At 41.6% G+C, this 22,219-nt stretch overlaps 1 protein-coding gene across 2 annotated transcripts; it reads left to right on the plus strand.

Annotated features, from left to right (window-relative positions):
* Positions 1-515: 515 nt before the first annotated feature.
* ptdss2 (phosphatidylserine synthase 2) lies at positions 516-20,596 on the plus strand. Of its 2 annotated transcripts, none has more exons than XM_046393036.1 (13): positions 516-770; positions 1,313-1,653; positions 5,835-5,936; positions 9,498-9,580; positions 11,590-11,657; positions 12,317-12,451; positions 13,954-14,004; positions 14,339-14,452; positions 15,841-15,959; positions 16,285-16,399; positions 16,966-17,111; positions 17,619-17,804; positions 18,487-18,520. In XM_046393036.1, the coding sequence occupies exons 2-13, from the start codon at positions 1,421-1,423 to the stop codon at positions 18,503-18,505; spliced, it is 1,371 nt and encodes a 456-aa protein (XP_046248992.1). In that variant the 5' UTR covers positions 516-770; positions 1,313-1,420; the 3' UTR covers positions 18,506-18,520. The 2 variants fall into 2 exon arrangements, with proteins under 2 accessions (XP_046248992.1, XP_046248991.1); XM_046393035.1 differs by lacking the exon at positions 18,487-18,520 and adding an exon at positions 19,766-20,596 and having other exon boundaries at positions 517-770.
* The last annotated feature ends 1,623 nt before the right edge of the window (positions 20,597-22,219 follow it).

Here is a 22,219-nt window from a genome sequence, read left to right on the forward strand (position 1 = left end):
CATCACAATAATTTGTTAAACATAATAATTATTGGACTTATTTTAGAAAATAGTCCGTTAGTAAGAAAAGTAAAAGAAATCACTGTTCTTCATTTTATTCTTTAGATTTAATCGTGGCTAGCGGCGACTGAGGTTGCCAGACGGAAGTGACGACATACTACGTTTTACCCAAAACATATTGCAAGGAGACAGTTTTCGATAGCACGTTTTTGCAGTTTAGCCCATTAAATCCCCCCTAATAGATGGTCTACCTGTATGTAATCTAAAGTTACTGTAGGATTTCTAAACTTTCGAAACATCAACTCATCAGCTGTTACAAACAAAGCGCATAAACGGATGATCCGCAGCTAAACCCCGCCAGATCGGCCAGGCTGTCAATGTGACGCAATATGGAAGGTAGCGGAAGTAAGTGTTCCAACTTAAAAATTGCGATTTCAAAATAAAGCCACTTCAATGTGTGACCTGCAGAGTGACTTTTATTTATCAAGAGCTTTGTACGGAAACTATGTTGAAGTTGCTACTTAACACCAAGCAGATTCCATGCCCATGTGATGTGTGTTTAGAGTGTAGCCTTCAAAGTGTTTGGGCAAGAGCGGTTAGTCTTATTGTTGCAAGAGCAGAGACAGACTCCGGGCGAAGTGTGACACACTTGACTGCTTTATTTTATTTTACCAACAAAGCGGATTTTTAGCGTTTGTGGTGATGTAGCGTTAGCATGTCCCGAATTCATCCATCCGGACTTCAGTCAGTAATCCCGTAAAATTCAGCTGGTAAGTAATGTTAGCTTAAATTCAATGGAAATATCACCCCAAGTCGTTGAAATAACGATGTTTTCTAACACATCGTCAAATGGTACAAGACTGTCTCGAGCGGTTTTACGTCAGTCGATTGTTAACAAGCTTTTCTGTTGACTTAGCCTTGTTTGCAAGGTCATATAGTCAAAAAATAGCCTGCTACAAATAGCTAACGCAGTTAGCCAAAGTGGCATCAAGGCTTCGCACCCATCGCAGTGCACCTAACGTCAGTGCTACTTGGATTCATTTACAGACTGTTAGTCATTAATGAAATATGTCGTACGACGGTTGTGTCAGAAGGTGGCTGCTATTGCTGACACATGACATGCTTGCCACGCTCACTTTTGTAGACGTGGGCGGCGGTGTCACAGAAGAAGCCTCAGCTGTTCATATTTTATATGCATGTTATTACTTTACGGTCCCATGCTGGGTTGCGTTGAACTGCGGGACGTGATTATCAGGTTATTCTCCCTTCTTAGTATCGCCTTAACAACGTTCATTTCCTCCGACCACCCCAGGATGCTGACAGTTGCTTGGGTGGGGCTGACGCGGATGACAGTACACGGGAGCTGAGCGCAGGGATAACACAGATCGTAAAGCACCGATCGTGGGCGGTTGGTAAAGCCATGACTAAGCCCGAGTCGAAGAGAAGCAGCGTGGCCGCGATCAGCCGCACCGACAAGTGCGCCACAGAAGCTTCATCCGCCGAACAGGTCAACAACGGCCCGGTCGAGCCGGGCTGTCCGAATCCGAGCACACAGATCAAAAGCAGTGTGATAAAGCAAACCTCCAAGGAGAGCCTGCACCGGAGGAACACGGAGTGCGAAGTCTATGACGACGGAACCAACACCTTTTTCTGGTGAGTGCTTTCTAGTAATGTCACACAGTGAACGCTGCAGCAGCTGAAGCGATGGTGAACTGGTAACTACGAGAAAATTCTTCTAATTCACATTTCCTGCCTATAAAGGCATGTGTTTGGTAACAGTAGGGTGTGTTTTAGGTTTCAAGGTGAACTGCCCAAGTGACCTCCATTGATCACAAGAAACACTATGACCTTGTTCCAGATCTTTGGGAAATACAGGATGCTAGAGGTCGTTTTGGTGAAGTTGTTCAAATATAAAATGATAGTGAGAAATTACCAAAGCTTTACTCCACAAAATGTCATTCTGTAAAGGTGTTCTACTGATGTTTGACTGGCTGTCATCAACGCTTACATTACACATCCAAGCCTAGAGCTTGTCGATGACAAGCCGGTAGCTAATATCCCAGCCCGCGCCTTCAGCAAAAAGAGACTCCTGACACACTCAAGTCGAGACAGACGTTCTGTCCACGTGGGAAACTGGAGGGGTGAGTTCTGTTTGAACGCACACAAAGTGTGGTCATGTGCAGGATGCTGCTAGTCTGGCTAGGCTAGTCTGGAAAAGTGACATTCTCTCCTGCAGTCTTCTTTAATATATAGCTGCCATGACCCTTCAACCTGTCGCTCCAGGAACATTTAAGCTTGACCAAGCGTGTGTGTGTGTGTGTGTGTGTGTGTGTGTGTGTGTGTGTGTGTGTGTGTGTGTGTGTGTGTGTCTGGTTTGCATATAAAGCTTGTGTTAAAGCAGGGGGCAATAAGAATCTGCTAAGCTGTCCAATACTTTTGGCAGCAGAGGAGATTCATCCTCCCAGAGAGGAATGTTAATGAGGATTTCTCATTACGGTGTTACAACTTTGACATCCAGGTTTCTGGTTATTCCACTGCTGGAGGCATTAACAGGCACTATGATGTTCAGATACCTTTTTACATTCAACTTATTAAAGCAGACCAGCTTTCTGCAGTATGTAAAGGCATTTCTGTATCAATTAGGGTAGACTAAAATGCTAGAAGCACAGCTGAGTTTATGCACTATAATTCAACAGCATTATAAGATACAGCTTTCAAAATGATCTTAAGTTGAATCAGCATATCTATACCTTCGTTTCAATACATAATTAATATTATAACCCACATGAAGGTAGGGTTGAAGAATAATCTTTATATGCCAGATACATCAGTGAAACTTATTCTCTACATCAAACCCATCCCTGAGGATCAGTGGGCAGCCGCCGTACAGCGCAGGATCTTTATAGTTCACTGCATTCATTTTAGGATTGTTTACCTAAAAAATTTGAGACTGAGTGGATTAATTGTGATTTAAGTGATTGCAACTAAGAAATTTGGTCTCACAGAATTTGGTTGACACTCCCAATTTGTTGTAATGCAGAAGTGATACGGGAGGATGACTTTGCAGTTGTTGATCCTGTGTTCTCCTTGAAAACCTTTGGCCACTGTGAATCATATGACATCCTGGATATTTATGGCCTAATACTGCATGTATGAATGCATTGAAAACAAATAGAAAAACATAGATCATCAGAAATGTACCTTCAGCAGTTAAAATAAAAAGAAAAATGCACTGAGGACATTACCTCAGATTACACCCAGTTGGACAATTTTTAAGAGCTGACTCGTGCACAGCGAAGTGAAGTAATACAGTGTCCGGTAAACCACACATCAATGCTGAAATAGAGGAAGTGGCAGTAAAAAAAAAAAAAAAAAAAAAGTTTGTTGTTTGTAATGGTATTCGGATCACAGAGTCGGTTCAGAAGCACATTGGCTGTGTTGTGTAACAGAGATATACTAAAGATGTGGTTAGGCAGGGTAACCATGTGGCATGCAACCTGCCTTATTGGCACAGATTGGAGATGGGGAAGTGTGTTTCTCCCTGACATAAGAGGAGTACCTTGGATAGACCTCATAAAGAAATCTGCCTGGTGAAGTGAAACTTTTGATGCCATACCACTTTTGGTATTTCCCTAAATGGCATTGCTCCCCCTCACATTTATAGAGCTTGTGATCCATAACAAATTAATATCATGGAAACCAAAGGCTGTTTGAGTAAAATGCATGAAATCGACAAGTGATACAAATAAAATCGTGTTTTTTAGTGATGTCAAGTCACAAACTGTATTCGTTTAGTCCCCTGTGACCCTGCAGTGAGCCTCAGGACAACAGCAGAGTATTTCTGCATATGGTCATTGGACAGTCTTCAGCCAGTAATTTGTTAGAGGGTGCTCAACCTCGTTCTTTGTGGTTGATTTGTGTGTTTTCACCTTGCTTGTCATTTGTAACAGGCTGGTATTTCCGATGTGTATTCTCTCTTCCTGTGTTGTTGGGTGGTTGTCAGGCGAGGGAGAAGACAGGCCCTCCCCTGTGTCTCCTGCCAAACAGGTTTGATAAGGAGGTGGATCAGGGAGAAAATGCTAATGACACCTGCCATACTTTGTCTGTGACTAACACCCAGAGCCAAAGGGCTGGCGGACAGAGTGATGTTCTTTAGTTTGACAAATGTCAGCAGTGGCCTCAATACAAAATAAGTTTTTTTTAAAACTGTTGCTTTATTGTGATACAACTCCGCAATGCCAAAAAAAAAAACTGTAACATTGTGTAAAATGGAAATGAAAACAGATTTCATTACTTTGCAATTGTTTACCAATGCTGGTTTTAAGGTGTATTTTGCGTATTTTAAGTGTTAAACATACAGAAAAGAGCTGTACTGTTGCGCCAGGTGACACATCCATTAATGGCAGTGAACATGGGCAGTTAATTTGTTCCAAACAACTCCATGACTGCATTGTTTGTAGCTGTGTCAGGCCAATGTCGCTGAACATGTTCGGGGATGTGGTGTCATGTCCATGCAATGCTTTGCTAGTTCAATGAGCTGTGGGAACAAACTATGAGTGCTATGTTTAGTGCTCTCTAGTCTGTCCACAAAAATGCACTGCCAATTTGTTTTGCAACTGTAAAAAGTCTGGCTCCTTAAGATTAAGCTTGACAGGTGCTTCATAGTGGAACAAGACACTGAAGTTCAGTAGCAGTTTCAAGGGGTTTGGAATATCATTTTGAAATGTAAGAAAAATTGTCTTGGAATTTTCTTTACCTGAAGCGGCCCTGCTGGTGGTAGTTGTTGGTGCTCATTGTTATATAATTAGGTTAATTGACACTGGACGCTGTTGATTTATTCCACAGTTTACTTGCAGGTCACAGGCACACAATGCTGTTTGGTGTCAGTATTTTAACTGAGCTGAGGTTTTGACAGTCGAGGTATCCCGAGCAAACAAACACAGGATCAGCGATAGGTTAAGTGTTTAAAAGCCGCTTGATCAGCCTGTGGATGGCCTTTGGGACCTCCAAAACCATACTAAAAGTTGGCCAATTCCTTTCTTTCTCTCTATCAGTTAAATTGCAATTATGTCCTTGTCAGATTTCCAAATACCATTCAGTTGTTTAATCCTCTTGCCTTTTTTTCTTATTGAGAATCCCTGGGGTTTTCCAACGCATACTGTTATGGCCTTGTGACTCATATCAGTCACTGGGAGAATAAAACTTTGCCCCTTGGGGTGTGATAAATCCCAGTGATATCGTGGATGTAATTCTGAGCTATAATGTTTAACTATCGTATGACAAAGGCCAAGGTTTGTTCTCTACCATCAGGAGATATCAGCCTATGGCCAACATCGAGGCTGTCAAACTCAAGTACCACTTGACTACCAAATTACACAAATATTATTAGTTTAACAGACAGAAATTTTATTAAAAGGCTATTTTTGACTTCTATTCCTTCATGTAAGCAAAAGTTGAACTGACTCATAAATCCGTATCTCATTGTGTTTTTACTTTATTTGTTTGTTTTTTGGCTGCTTTTTATCTGAATTAACCCAGTTTCCCAACATAGATCTGTTTCAACTCATCTGTTTTATTTTGTCTCTACTCCCTTCAGCATATTCTGATTATTAGAGACTTCGCAGTCACAAGCCCAGTCTAAAACTGTATTGACTAACTTTGTTTTTCAGACGTTAAATTCTGAGCTGAAATTACAGTCAGTATTACTAAAATGTTCTTTTGTGGTGGCGTCAGGTAGCATCAATGGATTTTTTTTGTGAGTCCTCCACTGGTCTTGATCAAAATGTCTTCATTATAAATGTTGTTAATATCCTTCTCTCCGTCCTTCTCTGCAGGCGAGCCCATACTCTGACAGTGCTGTTCATTCTGACCTGCGCTCTGGTTTACGTGACGCTGTTGGAAGAGACCCCACAGGACACGGCCTACAACACTAAGAGGTCAGTAGGCTGCATCCTTCACTTCCTCTGCAGGGTCCGGCAGTTTTATGTTGAGTCTGATGACATGTTTTGTTTGTCAGTCTTTTGTGGGTCGTGTCACGTTGCCTTTCAAAGCCTGCTGAATGGGTCGCACGAGCATCACAGTTTGTTTGTTTTTATCTCTTTTTGAACCACCAAGCCACACAGCCACAGCACTACGGGTGTGATGCAGAGTTTCGTTGTTTCAGACTGAATCATTTCCTTCTTTAGTAGCATTCTCCTTGAGCCCTGGCGCTAGATGTTGCTTTTCACAGAAAAACAAATCCTGATCACTGTGGGAAAAAAAAAAACAAGAGCATGAATACCAGGTTTGATTAGATTAAGACTGGGCAAGTCAGTACGAGGTCTTATTTTTTCAACACAGAAAATTTGCATGCTAGCACATCACATTTAGGAACCATAGAGCTTTGGATAAATGTAAAATGAGTTGTCATCCAGCTTCTCTTATTGTGCCCAGTTGTGCCAAAAAGTTCTGGAAACTTGGTCATGACTGACTGGTTTGTGCTTCCTGAAAGCAGTGTAACACTCCACAATTCACAACAGCAAAAAATCTGCATATGTGTTTACCTTTTGGGTGGATCCCATTCAGTGGGATGACAAATGTACTGTCTGGTTACTGGCTGTTGATTGTGGCAAAGTATAAAGAGAAAAGCTCTACTGGCGTTGCTTCTAATCCTGCTGAGCAAAGTTTTTTTTGGTTATATTTTGAAATTACTGGCTCTTTGGTTGTGTGTTGGGGTTGAACTCTAATGTGAAAGCACAGCAGACATTTAAAAGCATGAGCAAATCCACTGATTGCAGCAACTGCATTAAAAGTGATTGATTTCAGTTTCCCAGAGTGCAAGGTCTTCAGACTGCTTCCTTTGTCCAACCAACCGTCCAAAACCCACACTCTTCATTCACAGTGCTTACATTTTTGGAGCCAGCGAATGTTTGAACGTTTTTTCTTGAAAATGACTCCAGTGACGGATCATCATTATATTTGATCAGTTAATCGTTGCAGCTCTTCACAAAGTATACCAAAGTATATCAGACAAGCGATGGTGAAATACCATGAAATGATACCAGTTTGTTTCTAATTTGGTTTATTATATTAGTTTCCTGTTTTCAAATGTGAAGAGCCTCTTTTTTAAAGTGGTATTAGTAACATCTCATGTACATTTGAAGATCCAGGAAAGTTTTTAGAACTGAAATATTCATTTTCAAACACATTAGCTCACTCTGGGCTGACTCAGTTTCGTGATGTTGTTCAGGAGTTGACGTCTGATTCACATTAGTCTGGTGACAGACATCTGAACTGCTCTCTGTTCTACCCACTCACGACTCGGCTCTGACGCGACTGTGGAGGTTTGTTTAATACGGGAAAAGGTCTGCTTTGTGAAATGTCTCATGTGAACTGAAAGTGTGGCAAAGACTCCCTGAGCGTTATGATAATGAGCTTTTTTCATATTTTAATTAGTTAATTGTATGTGAGAGTTAAATTGGAATGGTACAAGGCAGGTCAAGCACAAGCAAACTGCATAAATGATGTGCGTGTTGGTGTGTGTGACAGAGTTGTGTTGGTGTGTATGTTGGTGTTTGTATGGGATTGCGGGACGGGTCTTAACAGGATTTGCTGCAGTCAGCGCAGTCGGGCTCATCGGGATGAAAACCCTGAAGCTTCTTTCTGGCAGCAGAGTACACTCGTACACGCAGGTCGAATCTCATTCATGTACTCATTCACACACTGTTAGATACACTCATCCTTTCACACTCCTTTTGAAATGCTGCGCTGTTTGGTCTCTCTGACTGTAAGCTGAATTGCATGCTTTTCCACCTACACACACACACACACATTTAATCAAGCACTCAGTCACACACACTCATGCTGCCACACTCACACACGGACAAACACAAGCTAAAATCTCATTGTGTCTCCAGTTGCTAAGCGTCCCCTGTTGATTTGTGAGTTCAGAGCGGCGTCCTCATCTGGTCTCCTGGTTTTCAGATCTCAACACGGCAGCGATTAACAGCGACACAACCTGACAGCTGCAGGTTCGGATTGGCCTCATCTCTCAGTAAACACAGAGGAATTGTGAAAAGAAGCAATTGTCCCTGGTCAGCTGCTGTAACAGGCCTCCAGATTCGTGTTGGATCAAATCATGTCCCGTTACTTTCCCCTTCCTGCTCTTTGTATCTATGTTTAGCTCACTGACGTCAAAGATTTCTTTGAACAGCTTGGAAATTGCTTTCAGCCAACAGAAAAAAATGTACTTATTACTGAGAAAAATCTGTATTGTAGGTGGAAACAGACAAGCTGCCATTACTGTGGTGGCTCCCATAACACTGTAATGACTAGTGGGACACAAAGGCAGTGCTAGTTATCACATGGTTAGAATAAAATTCATTTTACAAAACTAGATATCTTTAAATCTAAACGTGCTCAAGAATTGACATTGATAAGAAACGTCAAGTCATGACGCATCATCAGGCAAAGACTGGTGTTTAGCTCACTAAGGTTCCCTCACGCGCTGTGACACGAAATGGGTAAAAGAGAACGAGATGTGGGAGACAGTCTGGCGCCAGTAAAAGCTCCAAAGTGTGTGAATTAAATGCTTGCAGTGATGAATAAAATTTGGCAGTGATGCTGAACCGAAAGCATAGTGTGTTAATATGTTGAAATCCTGTCACTCAATGTTGTTTTTCAAACAGATGTGGGATTTAAGTTACAGTCTGTTGGTACATTGAGTCTCAGTCTCTTTGTCTCTTTGAGGGGCAGCCGTGGCCTAGAGGTCGGAGAAGCGACTTGTGATCGGAAGGTCGCTGGTTCGATTCCCCCACCGGACAGGCAGGAAAAATTTGAGTGTGGTGGAGTGATAATGTCCCCACCCCCGGCTGATGTGCCCTTGTGCAAGGCACTTAACCCCCAATATATGCCCACTGCTCCTGTGTGTTTCACTGCATGTTGCATGTGTGTGTTTTTCAATCAGTGATGGGTTAAATGCAGAGAAGTAATTTCTCAACTTGGGATTAATAAATAAATTATTAATAAAGTAACTTAAATTAAAAAATTTAAAAAAAAAAAACTCAGTTGTTTTCTACTACTTTTCCTGGACAAAAATCGTATTTTTACAGTATCGTGTGTTTCTGATCCTTATCATTTCTTCTGATTACAAGGCAAGCAAACATGGAGTTTGATGCTTTAAATCCTAAACTAACAAGTAATTCCTACTGGGTTTAATTAGCTGCTTCAGCACACCAGAAGTGGTACCTTATTAGTGGTATGTTATTTTCTCTCTTTAGATAAGGTGTTTGGGACTAAATAACTTCCAGATCTACACTGACAATCTTCATCTATTGGAGAAGGCGGCTTATGGCCGAGAATTAACTCAAAGATCTCTGCTGTCACTTTCAGCGTAAACGTATTCAGTTCCCCCCTGCAACTGCAGTAATGGCCAACATATACATCAGTCGCTGTATCCATCTATGGTGTAACATAAACTTAAAAAGCATTTTCCTGTCTTTCTAATTGTTGTCCTGCAGAGGCATTGTGGCCAGCATCCTGGTTTTCCTCTGTTTTGGAGTGACACAGGCAAAAGATGGACCTTTCACCAGACCACATCCAGGTAAGCACATTCGTCACAAACTATCTAATGCTTTGTAGAACTGCTTTTCCTGGTTGTATCGCAACATTTTTTGGACACATAACTTTTTTTTAATGCAGGTTAAATCAAACAGTCTGAGCAGGTCATACTTTTGCAGAACTCTATATTCCACTCTGAATCACGTCCAGTATGTCAACATGACATTTGTTTGCCCTGTTGCAACTTTCAGATAAGTGAAAGGGTTGAAAAGGTGCATCTGTGAACAGCTTAGGCATTAAGCACTTGTTTATAAACTGAGACACTGAAAACAAATCTTCCATTACACTAACTGACATGAACCTTGTGCTGTTAATGCAGTCCAGGCACTGAGTTTGACTTTTTGATGGTGCATCGATTGTGTCTCCATTCTTCTCCCTTGTAGAATACCTTGGAGAACCACTAATTTGATCAATAACAATATTGGAGGATCATGTTGGCCTTTAATATGAAACAAAGATCCTCTGAATGCTGGGGGTCAATACACACAATGGACAGCTAAGTGTAATTGTCAAAATAAATGAGACATCTGACTAAATTATGAATTCTGTGCAAAGCATGTGAGGGGGTTTTCCTGGCATGACTAAGGTCCGATCAGATCCCCCCCAGAGAACAAATTAAACATCAAACGAGTTCACACTGGGTGAACATCTTCATCACAGGCTTTTCAAGTCTCTCCTGCTTTAATGCAGTAATATCTAAAGGACAGAGGTGCTCAGTGAACAGTTCACACAACTTGTTAATCAGAACTGCTGAATCACAATCAAAAGTACAGTAGCTGGAGGAACTTGCATGAGTAGTCGACTGTATGGCTGGCAGGCGGGTCGTATGGAAAGCTCCGGGTGTGGCTGAGTGTGTTCGTTTAGCTACGACACCCAATTGTGCTGTACACTATAAATACAATACTTCTATCTAATAGTGCTGTTAAAAGTTGTTTACTATTTAGGTTTTTAACAAGGTCGTTCATGCATCCTCTCCCTCACACAATATTTCCCACTAACTCTGCACGGAAACGGAAGGAAGTAAGATAACAAGGTGTGGAGGTCACATGTGAATGCGCACTGAACGTTTTCGGTTGTTAGAGGTGTGAAGTGGGTGGGTAAGAAGTCAGTCTGCTGTTGTTGCATTACCGCCACCCTCCCCTTCTTCTTTTGTGGATTAAAAGTCAAAGGGGTTTTGTTTGTGCATGTGCACTGAGTGACTGTGTCATACTTCCTGACCTGTTGAGCCAGACAGGTAGGTTCAGTTGTGCACCTTGTTGCTGTTAATTTGAATCTCCGCAGGTTTGTGTCCTGGGAAAAGACCCAGTGGGACTTTGAGATTTACAACCTGTGGAGACGCCAGCTGGAGACGCCACCTGCGCTTGTTGAACAGTTGAATTTAATCATTTCTGTGGAGCATTTATTACCAGGTGCTGCTGTGACGGGGCTCAGCATTTACCCACCCAGTTTTAGTCATTGCGCATGGAAAGAATCTTCTGACTGAACTTTAATGGAAACCAGGTTATCTTTTCCAATCCGTCCGACTGCAGCACTCAAACATTGCTGAATTTTGTTGTATCCTTGGTAATAGAAAAATTTCTTTACAGTTTATGTTTTGTCAACTAACTAATTAAGATGTGTTTTAGGGAAAGTGTCACCGCATCTTGGAATATTGATTCAGTTTGGCAACTCATCATACGCAGTCATGTGTTGCGTCTTTCACTAAAATACACTGAAGCCATTTATTTCTTGTAAGCTGATATTAAGGGTGACCTTGAAAAGGCGAATGTGAAAATCAGGGCAGAAACACGGAAGTTAACATAACCAAGAGACGTACTGGTGCTCATCACAAAATAAATGATCTCTGAGCGGCCCTCTTGAAACGGCAGAGGACCTATAACTCGGGTCAAATTCATTCCCAGATGTCATCCAACATGATTTATTTTTATCATCTGGAAGTGACACATGGATGTTCAGTTTAGCGACTCTCACCATCACTTTCTCTCTCTTTAGCTTACTGGCGATTCTGGCTTTGTGTCACTGTCGTCTACGAGCTGTTCCTCATCTTCATCCTGTTCCAGGTTGGTGTGCTGATGATACTGATACCTTGATGAGCTGAAACACTCACTAAAATATTCTTTGCTGAAGTGAAAACCGTATCTCAATATCCTTAACATTATGTTGAATGCAAAGCATGCTTGTTTTGCTCATGTGTTTTATGTGATCATTTTCTTACAAGGTCCCTTTAGAACAAGGCAGCAGAACTCCTTCTGTGACCAAACCGTCAATTTTATGGAGGTCCATGTGGACCTTTGCTTTAAATCTCAGAGTGTCTCCACCCTGAAAAACCATGTGGTTTAAGGCCTCTTACAACCAGGACTAAGCACTGGCCAAATTATAGGATTTTGTTGTTTGGGTTCTGCTCTAATCTCTACTACTTTTTCCCTGCTGCGATCCTTCTACATCCTGAACCCTGGAAGCCTCTTTTCACTCTCCCCATTTAATTAAAATGTCTGTCACTGAGCCAGACCCTTGAAAAAAGTGACACTTAATCAGGTCTGGGCGCAGTTTAGAAAAGTTTAAATATTTAAGATGCCTTCTTGACTCGTGCAAAGAAAATTAAAACTGTACATTGGTGAAATCCTTTCTTAAAACTGTGATGCTGTGCCAGAAAACCTCCTTTTTAGAGGGAATAAGGGATAACAGTTTCTATGCTTCTCCTCTAAACCCTGCGATCCAGACGGTGCATGATGGACGACAGTTCATGAAGTACATCGACCCCAAGCTTGGGGTGCCCCTGCCTGAGCGCGACTATGGAGGAAACTGCCTTATATACGACCCTGGCAACACCACAGACCCCTTCCACAACATCTGGGTCAGACTCTTTATTTTTGTTTTTTAAGTCATCTGTGCTCCAGTTTTTTCAGTTATGAAAGGTTTTATGACTCAGTTTTGTTGGGGCAACAGCTGTCATTCAGTTGGTAACTATTTTTGTTGGGTATAACATGCAGTATTATTCATACTCAAGGCCACAACAGGCCACCTCCCAAGACGTTAAATTTCAGACTTTCTGATTTTGGTACTTTTCACACTCAATAATAAGGCGGTGACCCAGCTCTTAAATAGTGTGGCTGATGTCTGAATTCATCCTTCTGTGTTACTGTGAAATTGTTAGAATTCTCTCTTTCTGTTTCATTCTCCGCCTGACACTCGGGGCCTTGTGTTAAGTCTGGCACAAAGCGCAATGTAAGCTTTTTGACCAGTACAGATGTCACTTTCACACCCAGTGCCCATGTTGTATATACTTGTGTGGCCTTGTGGCCTTTATTAGGAGGATGACTGTTTCACTCCAGTTTCTCTGATGAACCTGGCCTTTGTGACCTCTGGGATGTGCAGAAGAACATGCAACATAATTAACGTTAGATCCTGACTGACTCTGTTTGTGTGTCAGGAGATTTAGGCCTCCCTCCCTCCCTCCCTCTTTCTCCTTTGCTTTCTTGCACTTATTTTCTCTCTCTCTCCCTCTCTCTCTCTCTCTCTCTCTCTCTCTCACACACACACACACACACAGACACAGACACAGACACAGAACACACAGTGTGTTGACTGCCCCTCCGGGGGCTTGTGTCTGGTTCCAGTTATAGCCCATCAGTAGAACCAGAGAGAGCCTTCTCCCCCACAGGCTGCTGCTGCCACCATGACCCAGAGCCCATCTCTGCTGCTGGCCCAATTTCTGTCTCTCAGACCACATCCTAATCTAAACCACAAAATATCACATCGTGACCAGATATAAATGAAATAAATTGTATTTAAATCACAATGCAGGAGGGACTGAATACACATATGTTATGTGACTGCACAATCCTGTGAAAAACCAACACAGTAGGGAACTGGTCTGGATGTATTTTATTTATGTTCTTTATGACGCGCAGCTAACTTTTGATGTGTTCAGGGACCTAGTGTACTCACTGTGCCTATTTCTGGTTGGTACCGATGTGAATTAGATGTGGTGCTTTATTAGAAGATAGAGATGCGTAGTTAAGAGTAGAACTGCAATCTGAAACCAGGAACAATTAATGTATTATTATGTAAAATGTGGTTAATTGCTTGTAATTAGAGCTGTTCTGAATGAAAGCATTAGCATTGCATAGTGAACATCACTAGCGGCGCCTGAAAAGTGAAGCCAGTAGTCTACTGAAAACCATGCGCAGTTGAACTACTGAACTGTGATGTAACAGGTGTGAACATAAGCTACACGCTGTATTATATGCCGATAGTGTTTTAGGACAGAATTTAACATGACAAATAGAAGGTTAACCATGTTTTTTTTGTGAAGAGAACCTTTTACTAAATCAGCACATTGGTTTGTCTCTATAGGACAAGATGGACGGCTTTGTTCCAGCTCACTTCCTGGGATGGTACATCAAGGTAGGTATGAAGTAGGCTCAACATGACTAAGCGTTGCACTAACTGACTGGCTTCAGCTGTACTGTTACTGTCCATTGATGGTCTACACGGCCTGCCAGCAGAACAGGACAGGATAATTCAAAATTGCCATTTGAAATCTGTCCTTTAAAGCTTGAAAACCAGGCTTCAGCCTGCTGTTGTATGAAACAGACTGCATTTGCTCGGTTTGCAGCAGCGGAAAATGTTAAGTTTCTTTCTGTGTTATGCTGCTTACCTCCTCCCACTCCACACCACTCTCCTCCTCCTCCTCCCCCTCCTCCTCCTCAGCCTCTCATTTTGCTCTTCTCTTCCTCAGACGCTGATGATCCGCGACTGGTGGATGTGTATGATAATCAGTGTCATGTTTGAGTTCCTGGAATACAGCCTTGAGCACCAGTTACCCAACTTCTCAGAATGCTGGTGGGACCATGTACGTACAAAGATCACTGCTCTTCACCTTTGCCCCTTTGAATCAACAGGTGCTTCTGGAAGAAAAATATATTACATTATAAAGGGTCTTAAAAGATAAAATATATAAACGTAAAGTTAAAAAAAAATGGTCATTAAAATAATAATGTGAAAGTGCGAATGAGGAAGTGAAGTAAAAGGTCTGCAGATTAAAAGTAAATTAACAATTTCACAGGACACTTCTATGCATAACAGTTTTGAGAAACATGCTGACATATTAGAGACATGAAAATGAAAGCTGCCACACACCAAATGTTTTCAGCAATCTTGACTTGCATTGTGTTCTCAAAGCCGGGGTTTGACGTATTAGTGACAGCACATTGTACAGAGCTTTGACACGCCTGCAAGTCAGTGTATTTGCATGACTAAATTCAAATTAATGATTAAGCAGAATTTGGCAGGATCTCAGAAAGCTATTAAATATGAATAGGCTGCAGTGGACAAACACCAGCAGTTAATGTGACTTCAGGTGTGTTTGTTGAAATGTGTCCACATTAAATAGAGAGTCTTGTGAGTCAGTGTGAGAGCACACAAGAATAATGAGTTCACAGATGTATACAAAAGCTCTAACTGTAGAAGATTGATTGATTGAGTGATTTCCCCCAGTGATCAGTTTCTGATTTCTGATTGATGTAAAGTCTGGTCAACCAAACTGCTTGCAGTCATCGCAAACTGGCAGTTTCTGACCGCAAGCAGATGCAACGCGGTCCTGTTTCCTCGCCAAGTGCACAGTGTGTCTTACATGAAGGTACCTGTTGGCCTGCAGGTGTCGTATTATAGGTGCTATTGAGATTTATTATGGCAATTAAGAGGTCATTTCTTTTTATGAGAAGCTGTTATTACACCAGTGGGACAACAGGCAGCAACACGAGTGATAACAGGGACAATCATGTGATAATGATTAGAAAGAAACAGGGCAACATAATCAAATGTAAACAGACCAGTAGGAGTAATATAGTGTTATATAAGGATTAACTGTTGACTGTCAAAACATATTACTGATTTACAGTAAATATGGATTACAGTTCACGATAGAATGTAAACATCTATTAAAACAAAGAGAAAAAAGGTCATTGTGTCACTCACAGAGAATGGACATTAAAAACAAGTCCCTGTGTTGAAGGTATGAAGAGCTTTGTTGGGATTTGGTTTGTTTGGTCACCAAACTCCATGGTCTCTGAAGAGTCCGGAGAGAAGTCAGGGAGATGTCACTCAGTGTGTGCACACCCACAGAGTGTGGAGAAACGGTTGAACCTAACAATCCTCTGTAGGTGGATAACAGTTGCGTAAGAGCGTTAACAATACCTTTTTCTTTACCCTTGGATTAAAGTGTTGTGTTTTCCCTTCCAGTGGATCATGGATGTGTTGGTGTGTAACGGTCTGGGGATCTACTGTGGCATGAAGACCCTGGCCTGGTTGTCAATGAAACCCTACCAGTGGCAGGGCCTGTGGAACATTCCTACATACAAGTACGACTTGACGCTCGCGGCATTAAACAATGAACACAACTGCCTCTCTAAGGCCGGATTTGGTGTATTCGCCATCAGAGCTCAACTCCTATAGATTTGAAACCACAGAGTTTAAACAAATGACTCTATTTCTTTGAATTTATTGAACTTCCCTCCACACCCATTGTCTCTATTGTATGATATATAAAGATAAAATGTTCACATGTGAAAATAATGACAGCATAATGTTTTTGACAGCAGTGACCCTGAAATTACAAGAATACAACATTTCTGTGTTAAAAATGTGCGTTCATTTCCAATTGTGTCCCTGCGGCGTCGCTCCCAGGGGGAAGATAAAGCGCATAGCATTCCAGTTCACACCGTACAGTTGGGTGAAGTTTGAGTGGAAGCCCGCTTCGACAGTTCGTCGCTGGCTCGCCGTGTTAGGCATCATCTTTATGGTAAGAACCAGAACTTTCATCGGTAAGAAAAAGGGACTCATAAACACACTAGAGAATGAGATTATAATACAGTAGAATTAAAACTGTTGACACTTAGACCCTCGTCCATACATGTCCTCAACGTGCCCTATATTTCCAATAACAAAGAGTCCGCATTGCTCAAGTTTCTGTAACTCCCGTCTGTTTTCTGCCGTGAACCACATCCACCGTTTCTGTCCTCACATGCTTTCCCCTTCTCATTCTCAGTTTTGCCTCGCTGCCACAATTAGCTGATTGTCAGGAAAGGAATAAATGGCTTTTCTTGCAATTTTCTTACTTTTTGTAACGTGACTTCACTTTGATTGTTGGTTATACAGAATGTTTTGGTGATAATGCAAAAAAAATATGATCACGATCATTTTTTCCGTATTGATTAATATTGATTTTATATTTTACAATATATATTTTCATAATGATGCCAGTTTGAGGATTATTCTGATAAACACTATTTGGTTATCTTCATTTTCTTATATTCTCTCTATATTCTGAATTTTAGATGTGTGTTATTTTGATTGCTCCCTTCTCAGTTCCTCCTGGCGGAGCTGAACACCTTCTACCTGAAGTTTGTGTTGTGGATGCCTCCTGAACATTACCTGGTGCTGCTCCGTCTGGTCTTTTTTGTCAACGTGGGAGGCGTAGCCATGAGGGAAATCTACGACTTCATGGACGACCCGTGAGTAGTGGCAGCGTGAAGTTGGTCGGGAGTGTCTGTTGTTGCTTTACAAACTCACTGGCATTCACTTTTTTTCAGTGCACCACAGAGATGCAGTGTTCTGTAGATGTTATTGAAGTCGTCACAGTAAGTTTGACGGGGAAGCCACAGTATTTCCGGTGAAGTGCTAAGAAAGAGCTCACTAAAAACCAGTTCCTCATTACCTGCGCCTACCAGTACACACTGCATGTTGAGGTAGTTGTTGTTGGCACACCCTTAGAGTAGCTTGGAGAGTGAGTGTATTTACACAGCTGATGGTGTAAGCGCACAGAAAGCAATTGTTTCTACTTGTCCGACAGTCAACACTTTTGCACTGAATCGACAACACGTTGTTGTCACGCTGTGCAGTGCGTGCTGGCTGCTTTGTTTTTATGTGTATCTAGAGTATTCAGCTGTACAAGACTCACTGATCTTCAGTACTGCTTTGGTAGTACACCACAGTGACACCATTTGTCATTTTCCCATCAGGAAGTTCCACAAGAAGCTCGGCCAGCAGGCGTGGCTGGTGGCAGCAATCACAGTGACGGAGTTCCTCATAGTAGTCAAGTATGACCCCAACACCATCATGCTGCCCATCCCCTTCTTCATCATGCAGTGCTGGCTTTTAGGACTCGTCCTCATCATCACCTGGACCGTGTGGCGATTCTTCATCCGGTAAGAAGTGGGGTTGAGGTTGGGAATTAAGACAAAATTAGTTACAAAGCTACTTCGGTTAAGACTTTAAGGACATGGACACCTTAAGAGATTAGAAAACATTGTCCCCAGTCAGGTTAAAAAATTACTTTGGTGCAAATAATCCTTTGATGATAATGGTCTGCAAATGTGAAATGCAATCATCTAGACTGAGTGTTTCAGCTGACTTGTCGGTGCAGATTATAATAGCCTTGTAAAAGGTTGTAGAGGTGTGTGTCGTTCTTTGATTGGACGAAACAAACAGAAGAAGAGGTGATTGAGCTAAAAATGGCTATTTTTTTTAAAGGAACCTTTAAGGGATTATTAAAGTACACTGCTCAAATACAGGATGAGTATACAGTTCAGTTCAGTTCGTCTGCTGCTGTGTAACAAATAACCAGTTTAATCACAGTAATGAATTTAATTTCATGAACCTGTGATTTTTTTTTTGTTTTGTTGTTGTTTTTTTACAATAGATCCCATATTTGATCTTCTTGTCTCTCATGGCATCTTGCAGCGAGTTTGCTTCACCTTGTTTGTGTAGTGTTCCTGTTAAACATGGCCATGCCCCAGCATGCTGAGCTTCTCTTCTGTTTTCTCCACCTTCCCCATCCTCCCTCCCTCCCTCCCTCTTCCCCAACTCCTCCCTGTTCATGCTCAGCAGTAATGTCCATGTTCAGTGAGGTAGGTATACGAGAGAGGTGCTTTACCCCATCTGCTCCCTCCGACCAGCAGCGTTGTACTTTGTTTTATTTCACATCTAAAACTAAGACACATCTAAGACTGTTTGGATCCTTGGTTATATTCAGAAGATCTCTGGGATCCTCCACAGAACACAGATGTTACCACACATGGATCCTTCTCCTGCATGGCACTTTATATTTGCTTGCTGTGGTGAATTTTATCATCTTCGTGTATAGCATTCACATTATTTTCAGTTCTCAGAGGCAGTCAGACAGAAGACAACCAGCTTGTGCTGACACTGTAGAAGTGATAGGCAGGAGACACGAGGACTCAGTGAATGAAGCCCAGAGGAATGTGTGCACACCTCACACACAGTATGTGTCGGTCAGCATGCCGGCTCCTCCGACCGAACTGCCCGGCATCAAATGGGAGCCCATAAGCACGATTCCACCGCTTCTCACACAGTTTAGACAGTACGGTGCATCAGGGACACTCACTACAGCATGCCCTTTTACAGCAACTCGGCCCTGGGTGAAACTGAATTTGCAATGAGTTTGCTCATGGGTTGTTTTAGCTTTCTTTGGTTACAGATAGGTCGGCTTTGCGTCAAAAAGAGAGACATCTGACACGTGCATTCAAAGCATGACATGAACTATTACTGTAAAATTATACTTTGGCTACCAGCTCCCCTATTTAGTTTCTATTTAAACATTTAATAAATGGTTTATAACACTGTAATGTTGTGAGCAGATATGATAATATAACATGTATAACTGCTCCTATGGTGACATATTCTGTCATTACACTTTTGTTTGACTGTATTGTCACTCAGTGCACACCAGCCTCCACTTCCAGGGGCCCAAAGGAGGAGTTACAGTTGTTGAAAAATACATTAATAAACACTCACATGTGATTCTAGTTTGCTTTAACTTATCATTACCAAGTACATGTTGATTGCACATGACTTTATGCTTTTCTTTTATTTTGACGATGGCGTTGACCGTTTCTTCACAGAAATTTGGAAACAAAAGTGTCCTGCGACATTGGTTGTTGCTTGGCTCTGAAGAAAATGTATTGAGCGAGTGATCTGGTTGTCTTTGCGACAATGGCACCAATAGTAATCGAACTTGGAAACACTTTGAGGATAAAAGTTGAAAAGTTTTCTGATTATGCTCAACAGAAGCAGGCTGGGTAGAACTGCTCCTGAGCCTGATGTTTCTAATAAAAAGTGGGTCTGCTTTTCTTCCATTTTCTCACAGTGACATCACACTCCGTTACAAAGAGACCCGTCGACGCAAACAGGAAGTCCCCGCGGACCGTCCCCTGGGCAACGGCAGCACAGCCACCCCATCTGGACGGAGCAAGCTGAACGGCAGCTCTGAGACGGTGCGGCAGAGGAAGTCCTGAGGGGAAGGTGGGGGCACAAGATGCACTCGGTTGGTCGGCAGCAGCTGGAGGTGAAACATCAAGGTTTGATGGGAAAAAAATGAGTAGACTGAAGAAGAATCATGACACCAAGACACACGTAGAGGCAAACAAATGGACACTGAGACTTTTTTTGTGCCTACAAGTAGTCATTTAACAGAAGCGAAGGGGCAATTTTCATTTGGTGCATTGTGTAGTTTTTGTCTTATAACAGGGATTTACCTCATTCTATTTTTTATTATAAGAACAAGAACATTCGGGGAATTGTACACAGGACAAGTTACATCTTTGTGTTATTTATACATTACTCTGGCTGTTGGGTGGTGTGTGGAAAAAGGCTGAATGAAAAAAGAGGTATAATTGTGGGAGGAGGGAAAGCAGGACCAAGTGAGAGGGAGCTAGACTGTTGAGCAATAACTGACAACGGTTTCAATTTTCTCAGCTGCACTTTGTCTTAGAAAACAAGAGATGTGCAACAGGAACGCGTCCGCCACTGTAAATACGCTTTTTTTTGTTTTGTGCAGTCGCATCAGTGCAGGTGAGGAAAAAGGAGAGTATCTGGAGCAGTGATGAGTTTCTGTTAGGCAAGTGATGTTCAATATCAACATGGGAGTTGGGTTGAAATGAAGCTCGGTTAATAAGGACACATTTGTGTTAGATTCGGTCAAAAAAAAAACAGGCAGACGATATCACTGACAGGTCAGGGTTCTCATTTCTTGAAGCGCTGAGCCTCGAGGTCCTTGTAACTGCTGGGGATCCACCCTCAGCCTGATGCAGAGGTGGAGAAAACTCCTCTCAGGCTTTGTTCTTGAAAAGAACGTCAGGATTGTAAAAGAAAAAAAAAAAACAAGATGTACCATATTCTAGGTATTTAACTGCTGTTATTATACGTGGGATCTAGTTTTGGTGTTTTTTTTGTATATTTGTTATCACTATTGTTATTTCTTTAGGATAAATGAACACTAGATTGTAATGAAGTTTGTTTTGTTTTTTTTGTAAAAATGAGACACTGAAAAATCTGCAGCACTCTGTTGAACACATCCATGACAATCACACTTAGGGGAAGCTTTGCTCCATTCTGATGGAGACATGTTGGTTCACATACAGCACAGTAACAAATGGCAGAGATCTGGATGTTCCTCCGCTGTTAACAGGAACCGTTGCTCGTTCAGTCACATCAGAATGTGAATTTAATATCCGATTCCTTTACTCTTAAATGTTTTTTGTAGTTAACGGTTACAACCTTTTTACCGTTATTATTAAAAATGTTATGTTCTGCAGTGTCTGAACTGGCTGAGACAAAATGAAAACTGGCCTTATCTGAAGAGGGGGGAACTGAAGGTTTAGTTGTGTTTTGGTTTGGCAAGAGAACCAAGTGCACGTGCAGCAGACCAAAGCTTAGATCACATTCTTGCTAAAGCCATAAACGCGACCCAGATTCATTCGAGCCGCTCAAACAGCTGTTAAACCTCATTTAGACTCCTTTTCATTTCAACTCGAGCAGAATCCCAAAGCCATCGGGAGCCACCATGTCAGCTTCCAGTCTTTATGTTACTAAAGCAAATCGACACCAATGAACCAAATCTACTTGGGCAACGAGGGTGTGTTTTAAAAAAAGAAAAAAGATACCTCAACTCCCTTATATGTCTGTAACATTGAATGTTTACTTGTGCAGAAGCAGTAGTTTTTGATTTCTTTAACTCTCACAAAGTTTAATATAAAGCTGTGATGATGAGTAGATTTGTTGATTAATCAGTAATTATGTTGACGATCGGTTAATAGCGCCAAGCGCAAGTGCTTAACGTTCTCCGGCAGCAGCTTCTGCAATGTGAGGTTTTGTTGCTTTCTTATGTGATATTAAGTGGAATATCTCTGGCTTTTGGGCCTTGTTTGAGAACATGAAATCAGAACTTGCAAAGGCCATAGTTGACTTTTTTCTGGCTTATTTATAGACAAAACGATTAATTGGTCAAAAAAAGAAAAAAGCTGGTTCAGTGATAATGAAAAGTTAGATGTTCTGAACTTTACAAACATAAACTTTACATTGAAAAGAAAAATCCAGCTTTGTCAAACTTGCATTCCAGTCTGGTTGGACATTTCTCATTCCCAAAGAAGTCCCTCTGAAAGCTTTCGTCTTTTATCTGTTCAGGTCTTGTAGCTGTCAGGGACTCAGTTGTACATTTCTGTGTTATTCATTGTGTCCCAGTGGTTACACACTACAAAGTGGACATCTGTGAATCTAGCTCCAGGATTTTCCTGTTCCTGTTAACTATTCTGATGTTTAATGA

The sequence above is a fragment of the Scatophagus argus genome, chromosome 7, assembly GCF_020382885.2.
Source record: "Scatophagus argus isolate fScaArg1 chromosome 7, fScaArg1.pri, whole genome shotgun sequence".
NCBI classification, from domain to species: Eukaryota; Metazoa; Chordata; class Actinopteri; family Scatophagidae; genus Scatophagus; species Scatophagus argus.

Coding starts and splice junctions, on each gene's coding strand:
- ptdss2 (XM_046393035.1), top strand. CDS start 1,421: ATGACTAAGCCCGAGTCGAAGAGAAGCAGCGTGGCCGCGATCAGCCGC. Junction 5,937..9,497: donor ACGGCCTACAACACTAAGAG/GTCAGTAGGCTG, acceptor GTTGTCCTGCAG/AGGCATTGTGGCCAGCATCC. Junction 11,658..12,316: donor TCATCTTCATCCTGTTCCAG/GTTGGTGTGCTG, acceptor CCTGCGATCCAG/ACGGTGCATGATGGACGACA.